Below are 19,090 nucleotides of genomic sequence, written 5' to 3'. Positions count from 1 at the left end.
ATCATTTCCCTTGAAACGACGAAATGATAAGATGTAAGGAGTGACGCCCCTTAAGTAGAACTCTTCAACCATTTAAAACATGGCGGATGTTTTGAAACAAGTTTAGACAGCACCTGTCTGTATCGTGTATTTTTGTTGAAGCATGGATTAAGTATGAAAATTGGTGTTTCAAATAATTTCTTCAAAGTATGGAAGGCGGAAATGTTCTACGACAAGACATTAATTTTCAGGGATTGTTTAAGAAACTCGGTAAGTGTATATTAACAGCATCTGAACATTATGCAAATAATTTTGATAGGTATTAAGTTGAGTTAATTAATTGAATAATTGTTCTATTGTTATGAATTGAAATCAGTTGCATCACGTTCGTTTGTTTTTTATAATCATACCATGTAAGTTTTATGTTTTACCCAATGGTTACTATATACATTGTGAAATTATATATCTCAGTGTGTAAAATCAACAGATGAGATGGGTCATCAAACTGTATGCAAACTTTTGAACCCAATTGTTTATTTTCAGTTTCCAAAGGTATATGATTAAACCTACATATATTAATGTCATACATTTACACTGTACTTGTGTAAAGGTTTATTTGTCTTTAAAATTACTGCTGTAAAGTTTGTACACTTGACTTTGACTAGTACACTATGCACAGGATTTGTTCAGTGATGTATTTTACCTCTTTTGACAGGAGCCCTTACTTTTTCAGTTAAGAAAAGACAGCTTTATTTCTGTCAATTCTTTCATTTAAATCAGAAAAATAATATCAATAGATTTTGGTGTTATATTTATTCAGCTTCAGTTTCTGCTTTCTCCACCATTTCTTCATATCAGTTGATGTACAGGGACACTTTCATGACTTCATTGTGGAAAAATATGACAACAAATTGGCAAAAATACAACAAAATTTCTCTACGTGAAGGGATCTGTATTCTGCCCCAAATTTACTTAAAAAATAATCACCAGAGTTGAGAAAATAAATTGCTTACCCGATTTATGTGTAATACAAAATTGTATCATTTTCCAAATATTTTTGTTTAGGTCATGATCTAGAAGAAATTCGTGTTCGAGCTCTAGATAATCTGCTCTCCAAACTAGAACACAAACTGGTGTGTGATGCTGATTTAGTGAATGAGAGACATCTCCTTATCAGACTGATAGAATGGTTCAATTTCCCGAGCAGTACCAAACACAAGGATGTTTTATTTCTTTTACAGCGGCTATCACAGGTTTGTAAGAGATCTTAAAGCAACCAGAGAATTTTTTGAAAACAAGTTGCAAATGAACTGTGATAGGGATATCAAAATCCAAATGAAAACTAGTAAGCTTTGAATTAGGAAATGCATACGGTATAAGTTTATGATATTGTAAATAACTTATTAAGCTATCCTGTATCAATTATTACTTATTGTACTTAATGGGTAGGACTGAGAGTATTAAGAATCAATTATCAATTGTTTCACTTGAAACTGTAACCAGTTTTCTGAAAATTCAGATTTTGGCGGATCAAAATGTAGTGCCAGAGCTGGCCCTGAAATTCTCCACTTATTACATTTGTACAGGAAGAGAGTTCAAGTCACTTTACTGGTCTAGACTAGTGGAAATTTCCCCTTAATCAAGCAAACACACCTATACAACTGGCTTTTATATGAATTGTATTAAGTATATAATTGAATAAAAGACATTAAAGCTACATGTTACAATATTTCTTTGTGTAAATTTTTTTCAAGCACTCTGCTGCGGCAGAAATCCTTCAGGATATAGGTGCTATAGAGTTTTTGGGTAAACTGAGGACAGATGTGGCCAGTTCACTACAGCCAGTGATTGATCAAGTGTTGGAGAACACCATGAGATTACCAGAGACAAGGGCAGAGGATCATGTCCCTCAGTGCTTCTACCAAAGACATACAGAGGACACAGGTACACTTATCTGGTATACTATAGTAGATGATGATACATGCTAGATCTAATGCTAATACATAACTCTTTCTTGTAGATACAGTTTATGTATATATTCCAATATAATTTACCAGAATTGGTTTCTAGTATCATTCTTGTTAGCTCAACTGGTCCAAAGGATCAGTTTTGTATAAAGGGTAGGTCTCTGCCTACTGGGATAGGAGGTACACAATCCAATAGGGGAAATAGAGCAAATTCCTTAACCCTTTCGGCGCCGTAGGTGACTTAAGTCAACATGCAGACAGGCCGCCGTGGGCGACTTTGGTCGACAATTTTTGTATCTTTATTATATATATTTTTATAATATTTGGCGCTGAGCTGTACATTGTGAGAGATATTTGGTGCCGAAAGGGTTAAGTTAACATCATCAGTCATTACACTCACAATTTCCAGAATCTGTCCAACAACATATCATGTCTGGTTGGGATTCCATGGGATCACAAACAAGCAGTTCTTCTGTCCAACTTTCACCACTGATCCCCGACGCCCCACATATAGCAAGTGGAAGAGATGTGGGCATGGGCTACTTCCAACAGCAACAGCAGCAGCAACAACCACCTGTATCCTCCCAGCTAGTGCAGCAGAACTCGGAGGCTGTCATTCAAGGTAAAGGTTGATAGAAGAGGAGATAAGAAAAATACTTCAATGATTTTGAAGTGATTTGACCTAACTTGCATATTCTATTCCATCCTTATATATGGGTGACTCAAACCTACACAAGGAATATCAACATTTATTCAATCAAATACAGTAATAGTATGAAAAGTTGAAAGTCAATTTAGTCTTGTGTAGAGGCATTTTGTTAGATTGGTTAGTATTTAAGTTTCCAGTGTATTCTGTTTGGAATTGTCTCCATTGACTGACTTCTTGTTGTTTGCACAAGTAAAACTATTTTTAGCATTGATGTCTTTAAGTATGATTGCATATGTTTATTTATTTTTTTTTTGTTGTGTTGACAGGAAGAAGTGAGAGTTTTCAGTTGTCAGCATTTCCATGGCTAGCACTCACACCAACAGATCGACATGTCATACAATCGACAAATTCGTGAGTTTTTACTGAGAACTCATTCAAAAGAAACCTTTAATTAAGTTGTATCACCAAGCAGGTTTAATGATCATTAAAAATCATTTTCTGATAATAGCTTTCAACTTTTCCTTCACACATCTTATGTCTGATTTTGGAATCAACCTCTGGATTAATTTGTTACAACAAGTGTGCTATCAGTCTACTAACAAACATTATCAAGGTTTGGCTGTCTTATTGTTTTTGTAAGTGTTTATGGCAGACTTAGAATGATATTCAAATTAATGCTGTCTTCACTCCAGATCTCTACAGAGTAGAGAACCACATCTCCTGGTGAGCTCTTGCGAGTTTCTTAGTGATGTCGTATTCCAGGACTTTCCTGCAGAAATCTTTCTTCAGAGGCCAAATATTGTCAAAGTAAGAATTTGTAAGATGAAGACTTATCCAAGGAACAAGATTTATACTTTAATGTAGGTTTACATCTAAGGTTAAAAAGAATGAGGTCCTACCAATAAAACTGTAGGTACAATAAACTTCCTTGATGAAGTATTTGTGAAATGTTAGCAGTATTAGTCATTTTCCAATGACAAAAAAGGTTATAAAGGTAATGGGCCTTATTAACATGTCTGTCATGTTTTTATCATAGCCACTTTTTTTTCACAGAATTTATTATCAATTCTTGGAAGTCCATCCAATTCTAACACCAACCTGACTATGAGTGCTGCACGCACACTGGGTGACTTGGCATTTTCTCTGAGAGCAAGGATGCGATATTATCAAGATCCAACATTGTGTACACCAAAACAAGGTTTTTCTGCCATTACTCTGTAACAAAAAATGAAATCATATATAATACATGCATCATGTAATTTATAGAAAGGTACACTCTTCAGTCACACACCAGCCAAAGCTTTAATCTTAAGAATGACTTTTACTTACATCAATACAGAAATCTTACTTTGATAAACTTAATGGGAATAATTGAACATACAAATTATTTAAACTACTTAAGTTATTTCCAGAACTTACTGTCTATTTTACTTTTTCAGAGTTTACATCCTCTTCTTCCTCCCCATTTTCTGCTTCACCAAGTACAGAGTCGAACCAGTCCACCCCTTCTGAACCTCGACCATCAGCTATTGGGGTTACTGATACACGTCACCGTGGTGATGGTAGAGATGGAGATTCTTCTACTTCTTCCAGCAGGTAAAACTTTAAATCTTTATTCTCTAAAGATTTTTTTTTTGTTGGTTCAAAATTTTACTGCTAAATTACAACTTGCTTACAAAAGTCTTTTTCTTTCCTTTAGTACAGTGGTTATTTATAAAAATCATTAGTTGTGAAATCTGTTTTAAGAAATGAAGTTTTGACTTTGATGTGTAGTAGAATTAGAACAAGATTAAATACATCAGCATGATGATAGTTATATCTTCTGTTAAAATTTCCAAGTGTTGTATTGTTGCCTGTAAGCAATTGTCATAGATAATTGATATACTGCTTCTTACCATGGTAGCTCGCGGGCATCTAGTATTGGCCTTGGCCCTGACATGACCACAACACGAGAGGAGACCGACATTGAAGATGCTCCAGCCTTACAGTTTGTACAGCTCAGCCTACCACAGTTCTGTGCCCTGGTGTTGGAGAAGGCTCTACCATTGTTAAAAACTGGCGTGGAAAGTGTGATAGTTCACCTGTTATACCTGCTGAAGGAGAGTTTCAGCATTCTTGTGGCCGTGGTCAGTCCCTGTGTCTGGACCGACACTAGTCCTGCTGCTAGAGAAATTGTAAGTCACTCTGTGTGTAGAAGGGGAATTGTCTTTACCAGTGATTGAAAAACTTATCATTTCACCAGTGATTGAGAGAAAAAGACTGGGCCATGTATGTATTCTGAGTTATGTGAATATGCTGCCATAGATTATTTTGTTAACTAATAGTCATGACCTGAAATAAAATTTAACTTCTATTGAACCAATAGGTAGAGAAGATAACAGGATGTCTAAGTGTCATCGCCGAGCTAATGAATTATCATCACTATGGCAATAGTGAGCTTGAAAACAACAAATCTGGATTGATTCCTCACAGGCTGGCTTACCTTGGTATCTGTGGCTTTTTGAATCAACTGCTTAAAGATCTCATCCCCTTTCAAAAGGTACTTCTTTTCTTTATACATCTACAAACCAATTTTTCACTTAGTTGAACGATGAGTATTATTTAATCTTATAACATCAAAGCTATTTAATTGCCATATTTGGTAAATCCAGTGTTGTCATATTGTTTATGATCATGCTTTAGCTGAAAGAGGATTGTTTGACAATAATTTGACAAAGCTGTTGAAATAAAAAATCTGCCTTTATTTTACAATCTTTAAACATATTATTTGTGAGAACATTTTCACAGGGCTTGTTTACCAGTCATTTTTGTGAGCATTTTTTTTTGGCTGTTTGACACAAATCATATATATATGTGTGATGTTTCTTCTTATTTTTCTAGGCACGGAGTTTACTGCCTGAGAACTTGGTGAAAGCAATAAACGTAGCAGTATACGATGAGAGTCTGTCCCACAGTTACCCTGATATACAGATCACACTTTTGTCTGTACTACAACTGGTGGACACTAACTTGTACCAGGTGTATGTAGATACTGCCAAGGTCGCCCAGTCCATGCATAAATCCTGTAAATTCCTGATGCTGTGTCAGCAAGAGGTTGGTATACTAACAAAAGGGCCATAACTGTTATAATTATACTGCTACTATGAACAAATCCTGGGGCTATAAGTATACTAGTTCTATCGAATGTGGACCTGTCTATGAAGGCTACTTAAAGATGCAGAGAAATGTTCTCTTTATTGACAGTAGTCTTAATATAGAGGTTTAGTAAGTTTTGGTGGTGAAACATTAGGAACCAAGTCAAATGGCTTTTATAGACAGGGAACTGTGATATTGAGGTAGTCACTAAGGCAAGTTTACCTGGATTTAACCTTACATCTTGATCAGGGGTTGTGATATAATTGTTTGGTCTTTAACAAGGATCATGTATTGAAGATATTCTTTACATTCCTAGATGTTAATGTGTGTGTCAGATCTCTATCATTTATACCTACAGGCCTACAAGGGCAACAAAGAGCTTGCTACACTGGCCGAGGCATCACTGTCGAGTCTCCAGTATCATCTTCATCTTCCTCTTGTCACCGAGTTTGTCAAACTTACATCCTCTGTGTAAGTTTATTACACTTAACAAACATCAATGTTATAGTATAACTTTAGAGTGTGGTTCACTGTTGCTGTGTAACATTTTTAGAAATCAATTGTACAATATTCAAGTTCTAGTGCAGAGCAGTCTGAAAACAGTAAAAACTGTATTTTGATTCTTTCCATGGTAACTGAGAAAATATCAGAAAGAGATGTTGCCAATAGCAAAAGGCACAACTAGGGCAAAAGCCGAATATGTATACAAAGATTTGTTGAGATCAGTGGAATGGTTTTCGAGATGCAGCCTGGAAAAGTTTATAAAAGTGAATTTTGTACTTTTGACTATGTTTCTGAGGTATCAGAGAAATCTCCCTGAAGTTCATTATTGAAATCTCTTCAGTAATAGACAATTGAATTAATATTTTATAGGTGTGCAAGTGTCACAGTAGATCAGGATCTTCAAGGACGCTGTAAACAGGTGTTACTAAAGTACCTAGCTAACCCACTGGTGCAAGTACGACAGCAGGCATACAACACAATGTTACAAATTATCAAGGTATATATTCTCTCTTTACATCCTGGTACAAATTTGACAATAGACAACACAGTAAATATTGTCTGTCTGTCTTCCAGTATAATTTCTCAGAACTATTCAATATTTACATACCTCAATACATGTTGATAAAGCTGACAAACCAATGGAAACATGTTAGGACTCTTCATTTTCCTTGAAATGTCTTGAGAAAAAAAATTCCGTTACTTGGATTAGAATTGTAAAAGTTGTTTTATCTTCTTTGTATGGGCAAACAATTGGGAGAAGAAATGCATCTAGACTTACCCGGCGATAAATGATAACATTTAACTCTTTGTATTCAGGGAGCTGTTTGCGTGAATGAAGCATCAGATCCGAACTCTGAGGCATGCCGACTTGGTCGCTTTCTTTTTGATACAGACATTCTTTACCAGATCACAGTGTTTGGACTGGACGACAAGGATGTCAAGGTAACCATTTGTACTGACTAGTAAAGTGTTCAAATATCGGCAAAATTTTTTGAAACCAACTGATTACAGTACAACTGCATCAAGGGAATGGTGACACCTGACAGTTATCCAGATTTGGATACACTATAGGATGTGACAAAATAAATGAAAGCTTTGGCCCTACTATTGATAGACTATTTTGTGAGCACAAGAAAAATAGCATTACATGCTATACTCCCAAACTGTGGATGTTTATTTGTCTATAGAAATGTTGATTTTGTCTTCTGCGACAGGTTGCCAAGACAGCAGCTGACCTGATGTGCTACCTATTGAACAGTTCTTTAATGATGACCTCTCACCTGTGGAATGAGTTTATGGACAGCCTGCTAAGGCCACTTCCTGTCCTCCAGGTACTTTCATCTGAAATTGTTACCTACTGGCTTTATCACTGATGGTATACCACCTACTCTCTGTTGCACCAGACTATTTTATTGACTTGAAGAGGAGAAATTAATATAGAAATGATACCTTCCATGTGTGTGTCTATGAGTACAATCTATTATATTTCATCTGGTGAAATCACCCAGTGATTGCATTTTCAACCGTGCTTTGAATACACTGGAAATCATATTTTGAATTTACATTAAACCATCTCATGAATCGACTTCAAAGCATTGTGTGAATACATCACACTAATATTAGTTATTGTATTGCAGTCCTACTGTGACCAAGAGACAAGCCTTGGGAAGTGCCTGTTGACTATGTCTGATCCACAGATTACAAAAAGTCATAGTTCCCTCTCCTCTCTTGAGAAACTCAGAGCTACACTCAGGCACATGTTTTCATCAGATGTCAGGTGAGTTATGGAGAACTCAAACAGGTTGATTTAAAGCTCAGTTGAACTTATTTGGGTTACACTGTTTTAAAGACACATTTATTAAGGGGAAAAAGCACATCCTTTCATTATCCAGACTAACAACTGTCAAACAGCACTTCATAATATCCCATCTTCCTGCGCATATTTATTACGTGGTGATTGCCAGAATAAACAGCAGAAATAGAAATACTATGTTTTTGTGTGGATGGTAAAGGAGAAAGAGATTTTCCTATTTAGATAATTCTGTTTTTATATACATGTATATGAGTCTTATTACAGAACTCGAGCAGAGGCACTGAAGCGTGTCGCCTGGTTTCTTTCTAATGAAAAGGACAGTACAAAAAAGCTACCAGTTTTCTCTGAACTGGATGTGACAAACTTAACCAACATATTTGTGATGGAGACACCCAGGTCTGTTGATGATGACCTTGGCCGATCTGTATTCCAGGTAGGTTTTCTGTCTTAGAGGTTAAGTCAAGTTTGAGATACAGCAAAGAAAAATCATAAAAAACGTATGGAAGATACAGAAATTCTACTGAAGCATTTAGAATTTGGATCAGAATCGAAAATTTTCTGAGATTCACAAACCAAAAATTTCACTCAAATATAGAAATGTATAAGTTACCACTCCCACATAACATAAACAATGTTAATGTGCAGATTAATAAAGCTGGTACAATGTAATTGGAAAGAGAAGGGAAAAGAATAGTGTATCAATGGAATGAAATATAAGCAGTTTTAAGAAAGCTTCACTGGAAGTGTGTTTAAACTGTTGTTAACTCTTTGTTGTGTTACAAGAGCAAACAGTATTTATCAGTATACATATATTCTTGAACTGACCAAAATGTCAACAGAACTATTTTAGTTACTTCAAGTTGATAAGTATGAGGAGTAGAATTTTATTTGTAACTAAAGTAATCATATATGTTAATCACATATCAGATTAGAATATTGAAGCTGTTTCAACATCAGTTAAGAATCCCTGATTTCTTAGTACCTTACTTGTGTTCAACAGATTGATGGATTAAGGAAAGTCAATGAAATTTTCAAGTCCATGTCAGTGGATCCAGGGGTGAAGAAATCTGCAGCTGACCAACTTGCCATTATACTTCAAGGTGAGTGAAATGAATATTATATGTTATAATAAACAAAAGGTTCAAAGTATATCTTATGGGTGGTTGAACAATCAGTGGAAAATAATTCTTAACTCCCAAAAAAGTTTCACCAAGGTTGTGTTTGTGAAGCAGTTGAAACAGCTAGGTCTGCTGAACCTATGAGAGAAATGCCAGATTTGGACCGAGGCTGGACTGAGGAATATCTGGCATGTGCAGTTTAAGTTGATCCAGCTGTGCCTTTCTGAGACTAACTTGCTGAATATAGAGGGTTGATGCCCTCATATACTTCTGAAAGTAATTTAATATTCAGTTCAGGTTAATATGGAACATTTTATCTTAGATTCATTGTTCAATATCTGACAGGAAATTCTGAAATGTGTATTTTGAGCATTACACATTTCCATCAGAGGTGTGTTCATTTATCATAGAATATTTAATGTCACTTGAACTGTTTCAACCAGGTTACACATGAGCAGACCAAGTGTATTCCCTGATCAACTTGTACTTATTTTTATGCCAAAATCTTGATGCAGGAGATAGGTGAAAGAGATGACCTAGGTGAAAGAGATGACCTAAATTATTTATCCTTGATTTTTCTATAGATCATAATTTACATTCCGCATTTAAAAGAGACGGAGGATTGGAAAGTGTTCTGGAGCACTTAAAGTTGGCCATTTTACGAGACCAGGGACCTAGTAAGGTATTTATGATTAATTTAATACTTATCAATTGTAATTCAAATTTTGAAAGCGTGTAATAAAATTAGACATACCTGAATTAAATTGAATGTTTATTGTCCACAGATTGATTACTTGCCATACCTGAATGCCTGTGTGACCATACTTAGATACCTTATCCACCATGACTATACACTCCGACACCGACTGGCTACAGACCAGGAGATATATACCTGTTTAATTAGAGGTAAAATACACAGCTTAATCTCAGCACTAAATCTTCAGAGATACAAATATTGAAGAGAATATGACAAGAGAACATTTCCGTACCAGTTTATATATATATTAGATCTTAACTGAAATTTGGAAATAGAATTACTTGTAGTTCAAAATGTAGATGACATGTTGATGAAAACCAATGTTTTATTTTTAGCGGCCTTTATAAATCAGAGGGATGAGAGAACATGCTATGAGGCAGCTCACACTCTCACACTCCTTCTGTTTGACGAGGTCGCCAAGTTTGATATGGGGTAGGTCCATTTTTTTTTATATATTTTTTCATATGATATATTGCAATGTTGGAAATATCATTTTTATTTATTTTGTATTTTCACCTTTTATTAACAAAATTCAAAATAGGACACACATTGTATTGTTATAGCGAGCTAATGGAATTGTTAAGTTTGTACATAAAATGATGATGTAAATATTATAATAGTATACTGCCATATAAAGTCAGACATTCATGTGTCTGCTGCAGGATTTGTTTTATACAGTCTACATGAAGATAAAATCTCTGCATTAGTACATCTCTTGAATTGTGTTTATGTAGGCATTTGATCGTGTTGTTCTAGCCAAAGTCAATGTGTTTGAAATTTCTTTTAAATAATCAATGATGTCAATAGACAAGTGTTAATAGGTTACCATGTTTTTTAAGTTTTCTATTTATGTGTTTGTTTTATTGAACTCCAGAGAAGAGGACTGATTTATATATATCATACAAGGCATGGATACAATGTATTGATTTATTTCAGAGGAGGGCAAAATCCAGTTGTGACATTTTCAATACCAAAAGTTTTGAAGAAAAGGTAAATTTTGTTTTTAAAATATTTACTTGTTTATGGTCTGATGGCTACGTGTCTGTGTACAATGTAAATTATCTTGATGAAATTACATTACTTTTACAATCTTGGATAATCTGAAGAAGTCTAAATTTACAGCTCTATCTGACATATGTGATACAGATTTAAAATGTTTTTGCTCTAGCTGTCATACACTCATATGTAATTTTCCCTCAAGAAATCCCATACCTGGTATACCAGCAAGGTATTGACCAGCAGTGACCATTGAATTGTCCAAATGTTCTACAGATACCGTTTGCCCTTCCGACCTGTTTGTCATCATGAAGTAAGTCCTCATCAAGGCTCCCTACCTGCAGAGCCAGATCTTCTGGCAAATGGACCCCCAGCAGAGATGTTGAAGGTTGTGTGGAACGTAGCCTGGCATGGAGGAATGGACAAGCTCCTCTCTCACCTAAAACTGCTGAAGACTAAACAGGACAAGTTCACAGAGTATGTAGAAACTTAAAGTAAAAAACAAAATCTGTAACAAACCTACCCGCATGGAATATTCATAATGATATTTTATACACTTGGGTAAAAGGGGGATGGTATATAGTAATCACTTTGTTTGTGTGTGAGTGTATTATCTGTGTGTGTGCATCCTCGATAATCTTGTGTACATGATATATAAGAAACTCCTGAACAGATTTGTTTATATCATAGCATCATATCACCAAGATCTACACCTGATTATGTATTAATGAGCATTAGTCAAGGTTGAAGTTGACTGCTTACTTCCTGATCCAGGGGTTTGGGGGTTTTGGTGGGGGGCATATCTATGCAAGTCCCTCCAGATCCAGGGGTTTGGGGGGTATATTATGTAAGTCTCTCTTGATCTGATCCAGGGATTAGGGGTGGGGTGGGGGGTTATATCTATGCAAGTCCCTCCAGATCCAGGGGTTTGGGGGGTATATTATGTAAGTCTCTCCTGATCTGATCCAGGGATTAGGGATTGGGGGTTGGGTTATATCTATGCAAGTCCCTCCTGATGCAGTGATGGGGGGTATATTTATATAAGCCTAACCTTATCAAGGGATGGGGAGGTATATCTATGTAAGCCTCTCCTAATCCAGGGATGGGGAGGTACATCTATATAGGCCTAACCTCATCAAGGGGTGGGGAGATATATCTATGTAAGCCTCTCCTAATCCAGGGATGGGGAGGTACACCTATATAGGCCTAACCTCATCAAGGGGTGGGGAGGTATATCTATGTAAGCCTCTCCTAATCCAGGGATGGGGAGGTACATCTATATAGGCCTAACCTCATCAAGGGGTGGGGAGGTATATCTATGTAAGCCTCTCCTAATCAAAGGGTTTGCGGGTATATCTATGTGTGCCCTCATGTTCCAGGCCTGGGGGTTGGGTATATCTATGTAAACCCCTACTCACTGTGTATTTTTGATATTTTTATGCTATAAAATGGTCCGTGGGACTTTCATCTTAATGGGACTTTTATTTCCTGGGAGGTTTGCTGTCAGTGAGGACTGCATGGGAGTCAGTTGGTGGCAGTTATTAAAGAATATCACACTTAAATCATGAGGATGTGGTTTGGTTACACTTCCACACACTTAACAAGGAACATGTGAAGACTGCTCTGTAAGGATTAGGTTATACAGAAAAAGTCTTTAGCTGATCTTTCTAAGGTAAATTAATGTTGTTTATTGATTGCATATGCTTTGTTGCATTTCAGATTCTCAGTGAAGCTGCATCTGACCTGTTCTGACCGTGTGATTATTCAAGCCACACATCTGCGCCAAGGTATGCAGGAGGCAGTGTTTGATATCAGTAATGCCACCTCCCATAAAGGAGTCAGCACAGCACTCAACCGACTCCTCACCTACCTCGTCACTGCTCAAGGTCACCCAGGGGTCGATGATGTATTCAACTTGGATTGGTTCACCACCATTGGCAGGTAAGAGACTGGAGATCTTTAAGTGCTAACTCAGCATGTTTACAGGGCTTTTGAATGGACCCTTATAATGGAGTTAAGTGCATGGAAACTAGAAAATATGTTAAGATTACTTCTGTGAATGATTATCTTTCTCTTATGCCACAGGCCTTAGTTTGTACAGTGTTGTCAATGCTTGTTAGAAGTTTTCTTGGAATCGTTAATACGACATACCATTGTTATAGTTGGCGAATCATTCTTGTCCTAATCCAAGGGTGATGTAAAAAAATTGACTCAAAAGTAGGCTTGTATGATATGAATATTTTACCCAAGGATTTAGAATTTGGATCAGAACTTTGGCTTTACCGAGATTCTAAACACTATCAAATGAAAAGTATTGTAGTTGCAGCCAAGTGTGAAAAGGGCTCTCTTAATAATTGTTTTTAATTATGTCCTAATTATGCATGGTAATACTGTGTGGAAGGGTTTGGATAGGAAAGGAGGGAAGTCATTCCATTTCAGCATCAATAAAATCAGTTTCGTAATACTGGACTTGTCATGGTATGGTGTGTCGTCCATCCATCATAAACTTGTATTTGTCCAGAAATCTCCTTTCGCATTTTTCATTGATTTTTGAGCTCCCAGAAAACATTCAGGGAAGAATATAGTTGCTGCTTTGTCCATCTTTTTGTGTCTTGAGCATAACTTTGCTCACATTAAGCAAGTATCATACTATGAGGATATGCAGTGTGATGAATTCATGGCCCACAACCCCTCAATCACAGAGATATTGCCCTTTTGTTAAATTTCCTGTCTGTAGCATAACTTTGCTTGCATTGAAATAAGGATAATGAAACTCGGGCTGCTTTTACATAACCCAGTTAAAATAATTCAGGTGGTCTGGAATTATTCCACTATACACAAACACATGTACCGAATATTGGAACTGATATAATGTAAAGATCAAAATGCACAGTTACGGAATTTCCTGTCAACCATAAAACTATTAAATAAATTAAAGATACCATCAATTTCTCTTGCACTTAATAGTGTAATCCTTCCTGAAATATTTCAGTGCACTAGTCCTACTTTATGCTGAAATTCTCTAAACTATTGATCAGAGCTGTTATCATATATCGACATCGCAATGTATCGTGATTAAAAAAGCAGGACGACGATATCACAGAAAATGATACGATCAGCAATATCACTGCTGGCGAAAAGTAAGAAGGAACAGTTTAATTTTCAGGTGAAAACATACATGATTTCCAGACAAATAAAGCACAAAAAGTTGTTGTCGACAGCTGTTCATTCAAAGTCGGTAAACATAGTGAAACAATGTTAGGAAGGCAGTCAGCTTTTTGAAACAGTAACCAATCAGCTGCGACCTAAACAGTTGAAGACACGCCCACACTACCAGAACTGCCTTCCATACAGCTGATTGACACTGTCAATCAAATCGATGACAGTCACTCAGAACCAGATGAAAAACAGACTTTCTCAACAATGTTTTATTAGTTAACCACGAGAGAAAAAGTTTGACATGGGAGCAAATATTATTCCAGGAAATTGCTTGTTACTTAAAAGAGTGTACTAGAACACCAGCCAACACAAATGTTGACCCATTACAGTGGTGGAAAGACCAGGTCGTTGTGTACCCGAATCTTTTGCACTTTGTCAAACTTTATTTATGTGTTCTGGCAACGAGTGTACCGTCCAAAAGGATTTTTAGTTGTGCTGGAAACACTCTTACAAACAAACATGCAACATTATCAGATGACAATGTGGATAAATTAATTTTTCTCATTAAAAACTTGCAATTACTGAAAATTCTAAAACTGATGAACTCAAATTGAGATTAACTCAGGTGCAATTAAAAGTAACATTTCTGTCACTTATATATGTTCAAATCAAATAAAAATAACATGGAATTTCATTTATTTGCTGATAGAAATAACTAACTTGGAACACAGTATTAACATTCAGATTTTATTTGATAAAATCAACAAAATTAGACGATATTGTGATGCAGTTTTTCCCCCACGATAACAGCTCTACTAATGATATTCAGCAAGTTTGTTTCGAACAGGTACAGCTGGACCCCTAAATTTGTACATCCCAAATATTCCGCAGTCCAGCCTCTGTCCTGATCTGTACCTTGCATATTTCTTTCAAGTTTGACTGGCCCAACTGTTTCTACCGCTTACGAGAAAGTGGCCTTGATCCATTCATTGGTCGCTTTAAGCCAATGTGCAGTGTACCAAATTCAGGGTTGGCAACCCCTTAATTACAGTTATTTCCCTTTGTTAAAATTCTATGTCCAGTAAAGTTGTTTTTAGAGAGCATTTATCAGGTTCACTAATACTTTTGTTTTAAACTTGATAGGCTGAATCACCGTGACACAAAGTTGTGTTTCCGACTGCATTTGGATGAGTTACCAGCCCTTGTTGTTTTCTTAATGTTAATCTTGTCTGGAGACCTCCTCCCTCAATTTCATTTCTCAGTTTACAACCAATCTACTTGAACTTTTATATACTTCGATTTATGATTAAAACATATAGAGCAATTTTCCCTGGTGACTTTTAAATCATTATTACTATTTCCATATTTGTATTCTTTATGATGTCATGAATATTTCATGGGAGTGAAAAGTATGTATATTGTTCTGTCCTGTGGTTAAAACTTGGTAAATGACAACTTTGTCATCAGCTACACCGACTGAAAGATAGCACCAGAAAAATGTCATTTGGCATACATAAAAAAAAATCCAAACAAAGCAGAAACAATCTCGGGTCATGATTTGTCATCTTGTCATTTATAGAATAAGACAATACTTTGTCATCTTGTCATTTATAGAATAAGACAATACTTTGTCATCTTGTCATTTATAGAATAAGACAATACTTTGTCATCTTGTAGTTTATAGAATAAGACAATACTTTGTCATCTTGTCATTTATAGAATAAGACAATACTTTGTCATCTTGTAGTTTATAGAATAAGACAATTCTTTCATGTACCATAGGAATGTGCTTTTTTATGTTTCCAAACAATCAGAAAGAATTTCATTCCTTTTACAATAAAAGTTGAGGTACAATATATTTGCAATAAACATAAAGTGAAAAGTGGATTGAATAAAACCGATATACATGAACGTAAGTTTGAGGTAAGTTTGTTTTTTGGAGTTTGATGGAAAATAACTGTTTATACAATGTTTGACTGGTTAATGTGGTTTTCAAGGCTCTAAATTGAAAACTATTCATTGAATCTCTATGAAACTTTTTTATGTATATATCAGGCTGCAATAATCTAGTTGTACTTTTACTATTTGCAAGATTTCATTTTTTACATTTTCTCTGCTGCCATGGAAACAAAGTAAGAAATATGAAATTAATTGTTTGCAAACTTGAAAACTGTTACTATAAGGTAGATACTATATATGGATATAAATATCTTGTATGGATATTTGTACCAATAACAGGACCCAAACGCTAATACAATGCACTGTTTCCGGTTGATATGAGGCATGCTTAGGTGTAGGGAATTAATGGCCAAATAGAGCAATTTCTTCAAATCCCCTGATTGGAATAATTCAGTTTTCCCCTAATTTAATCTGAAGCATCCTTGGTGAAAAGGGCTCAGTTTTTATAAACTATGCATCTTACTCCAATTAGAGCCTTCTTGGGTAAATGAAGAAAAATCTTTTTTTTTTTTGATGAAGCCAATTCAACAAAATAAATGAACAAAAGTAAACTTTACTTATCCAATAGTTATATTATCCTCTCCTGCCTTTTGAAGAAAAAAAAGAAGGTGTTGAAAAGGTACAATAAGTAGAAACCTGTTCATCATTTTGAATTTGAGAAAAAAAAAAAATATCAGCCCCCAGGGAGGATCGAACTCCCGACCCCTGGTTTACAAGACCAGTGCTCTAACCACTGAGCTATGGAGGCTTACATTTAGCGTAGGTAGAAACTTAGATTAAATAGGCAATGTAAGGTAAACTTTCCAATCAATACGTAAACTCTGTTGGTTATACAGGAGAAACGGTATTTTTTAGCGATAAAACAAGACTGTTATCAAGATGTTTTGTGTACAAATGTTAGCCGACAACCATAATACCCAGTCTGATGACAGTAAACACACGTGGCAGCCTGACGTCATAGCACAACAAATTCTATAAATAGGCGAGGTCAACTTTTCAGACAGTTGGGACGCCGTAATATTAAACGTTAAAACGATAAATTAATAATCCCAGTGTGACTTTCTAAGCCCTATGAAATGACCGACGATTTAACGAAAGTTATTCATTTATCCTGGATATGTTTCTGTTCAACGGTTTTATAGACAAACCACACGTTTATTGTCAGCTCTGATTTCTGAACGATGTGCGCACGACAACGAGTCTCTCCAGAAAACGAAACTAGAATTAAGATGTCGTAGGCGGCTAACAGTCAACACTTTAAAACCAAAACACTCTATTAAAGTTAAGAGCAATGTGCGAAAGTTCAGTTTCAATTGATTTTGTACCCTACTCCAGCTAATTAGTGGAGTTAGTTCATATGTATGGATAAGGGATCTTATTCAGCAATCGATATTGTGATCACTTTTGACAACATTTACAATGCAATGTTCATCCCATGTGCGAAATAAACCTATTAAGCCTATGATAGATTATTTGATATTTGCACTATATTATCATAGGGTTATCTGTCCACTTGTTTAGGAAAGCCCATGTATACAGGATATTTATATTTTTTCACCCATGCACTCATTGATCAAGTCTGAAAGATCAAAAGTCATCGGTGATACGAGACTTCGTTTGTAGGGGTTTTCACTGATCATCACATAGACATCTGTGACAATTTTTTTTTATCATATTCCTGCCGAGTGTCCTAACAGGAATCCAACCCAGATCTCTAGCACAGTAATCAACGAGGCTCCATAAGCTGAGTGACCGGGACTATATTTATAATTATGTACAAGTCATACTGATCTGTCCAATGAGTGACAGAGACTGGATTTATAATTATGTACAAGTCATACTGATCTGTCCAATGAGTGACAGAGACTGGATTTATAATTATGTACAAATCATACTGATCTGGCCAATGAGTGACAGGGACTATATTTATAATTATGTACAAGTCATACTGATCTGTCCAATGAGTGACAGAGACTGGATTTATAATTATTTACAAGTCATACTGATCTGGCCAATGAGTGACAGGGACTATATATATAATTATGTACAAGTCATACTGATCTGTCCAATGAGTGACAGAAACTGGATTTAACACTATTATAATACAAACCACACACATTGCTTCTTTTACACTGCTTCACCATTTTCTGTTAAGGTGTAGATATATTTCTTTAAAGGACATAGGGCACAGTTTTGAACTTTTTCTACAACACAAATTAAATATTTCTTGAAGTTGTTGAAAAAGCAAAGCAGGTACTTTTGGACTTTCTGGTGTACCCTATTACCTATTTTCAGGCTTTCAAAATAGCCACTGCTGCTCTGCCAAAATTTTAATGAGCACAATGACATCACTTGTGACCTGGATGAGAGAATCTTACATTTTTAATGTATCTTTCAACATGGACACATGAGTGAAATTTGCCAACATTCATCTGCGAGAGAATACCCTGTAATATTAGGAAATCAGAGCATGGATCACAAAGTTCATCCATATAATTTGACAACACTAAACCAATTGGTGCAAAGACCAGATTTGTAAGTCCTTTAAGATAAGATTTTCCTTATGAACAACTTAGGGATATCAGCAAACATAGAATTAGAGGATTTGAGTGTAACATTATCACCTTATGGCATAGTGCCATCCATTTCTTCCCCACAGGTGAATTTGATACCTTTGGAATCTGCAGTATTGAAATGTGCAATCAAATCCTTCTCTAACCCTTTCTTGACTATTTCTAATATGTTATCAACATTTGGTTTCCATAGACAAGGATTGTGTTCTACAGGGGCTGTAGGGCCTATATCCTCTTTTTCTAAGTGCTTTATGAATCAGAAGCCCAAAATTGGAGAAACTTGGCTTCCCATGGCCGTGCCAAACTGTGGTAACGAATGTTATCTTACAAAGTGAAGTATGTTGTTGTAAACACAAATTCTTGTAAATTTATGATGTCTTGGATATGGCGATTGGGGCTGTTTTACCACCACCGGTTTTGTTCTAGGCAGCTTAGAATGATAACCAGTGCTTTGTTAGTCGGTACCTTTGTGAGATGAAGC

At 35.8% G+C, this 19,090-nt stretch overlaps 1 protein-coding gene and 1 non-coding gene across 2 annotated transcripts in view; one reads left to right on the top strand and one right to left on the bottom strand.

The window, feature by feature from the left end:
* The first annotated feature begins 137 nt into the window (after positions 1–137).
* Positions 138–19,090, top strand: part of LOC132559668 (rotatin-like) — a 30,754-nt gene continuing 11,801 nt past the window's right edge. Inside the window, exons 1-24 of the mRNA XM_060224284.1 lie at positions 138–249; positions 1,045–1,232; positions 1,734–1,923; positions 2,356–2,568; positions 2,922–3,006; positions 3,288–3,402; positions 3,649–3,793; positions 4,035–4,191; positions 4,499–4,769; positions 4,961–5,134; positions 5,476–5,688; positions 6,089–6,201; positions 6,604–6,730; positions 7,051–7,176; positions 7,449–7,565; positions 7,872–8,011; positions 8,312–8,480; positions 9,048–9,147; positions 9,750–9,847; positions 9,951–10,071; positions 10,258–10,354; positions 10,859–10,912; positions 11,195–11,395; positions 12,638–12,859. Coding sequence (XP_060080267.1) covers positions 189–249; positions 1,045–1,232; positions 1,734–1,923; positions 2,356–2,568; positions 2,922–3,006; positions 3,288–3,402; positions 3,649–3,793; positions 4,035–4,191; positions 4,499–4,769; positions 4,961–5,134; positions 5,476–5,688; positions 6,089–6,201; positions 6,604–6,730; positions 7,051–7,176; positions 7,449–7,565; positions 7,872–8,011; positions 8,312–8,480; positions 9,048–9,147; positions 9,750–9,847; positions 9,951–10,071; positions 10,258–10,354; positions 10,859–10,912; positions 11,195–11,395; positions 12,638–12,859 — 3,497 coding nt within the window. The 5' untranslated portion in view covers positions 138–188. The remainder of the gene's footprint in view (positions 250–1,044; positions 1,233–1,733; positions 1,924–2,355; positions 2,569–2,921; positions 3,007–3,287; positions 3,403–3,648; positions 3,794–4,034; positions 4,192–4,498; positions 4,770–4,960; positions 5,135–5,475; positions 5,689–6,088; positions 6,202–6,603; positions 6,731–7,050; positions 7,177–7,448; positions 7,566–7,871; positions 8,012–8,311; positions 8,481–9,047; positions 9,148–9,749; positions 9,848–9,950; positions 10,072–10,257; positions 10,355–10,858; positions 10,913–11,194; positions 11,396–12,637; positions 12,860–19,090) is intronic.
* Positions 16,712–16,784, bottom strand: Trnat-ugu (transfer RNA threonine (anticodon UGU)). The gene has a single exon. It is a non-coding gene; the product is annotated as a tRNA-Thr (tRNA).

This window comes from Ylistrum balloti, unplaced genomic scaffold (assembly GCF_031769215.1).
Source record: "Ylistrum balloti isolate Yb309-2 unplaced genomic scaffold, AGI_CSIRO_Ybal_v1 Utg370948, whole genome shotgun sequence".
Lineage (NCBI taxonomy): Eukaryota > Metazoa > Mollusca > Bivalvia > Pectinida > Pectinidae > Ylistrum > Ylistrum balloti.
Note: the sequence above shows the minus strand (reverse complement) of the source record. Positions and strands in the feature narration are given on the sequence as shown.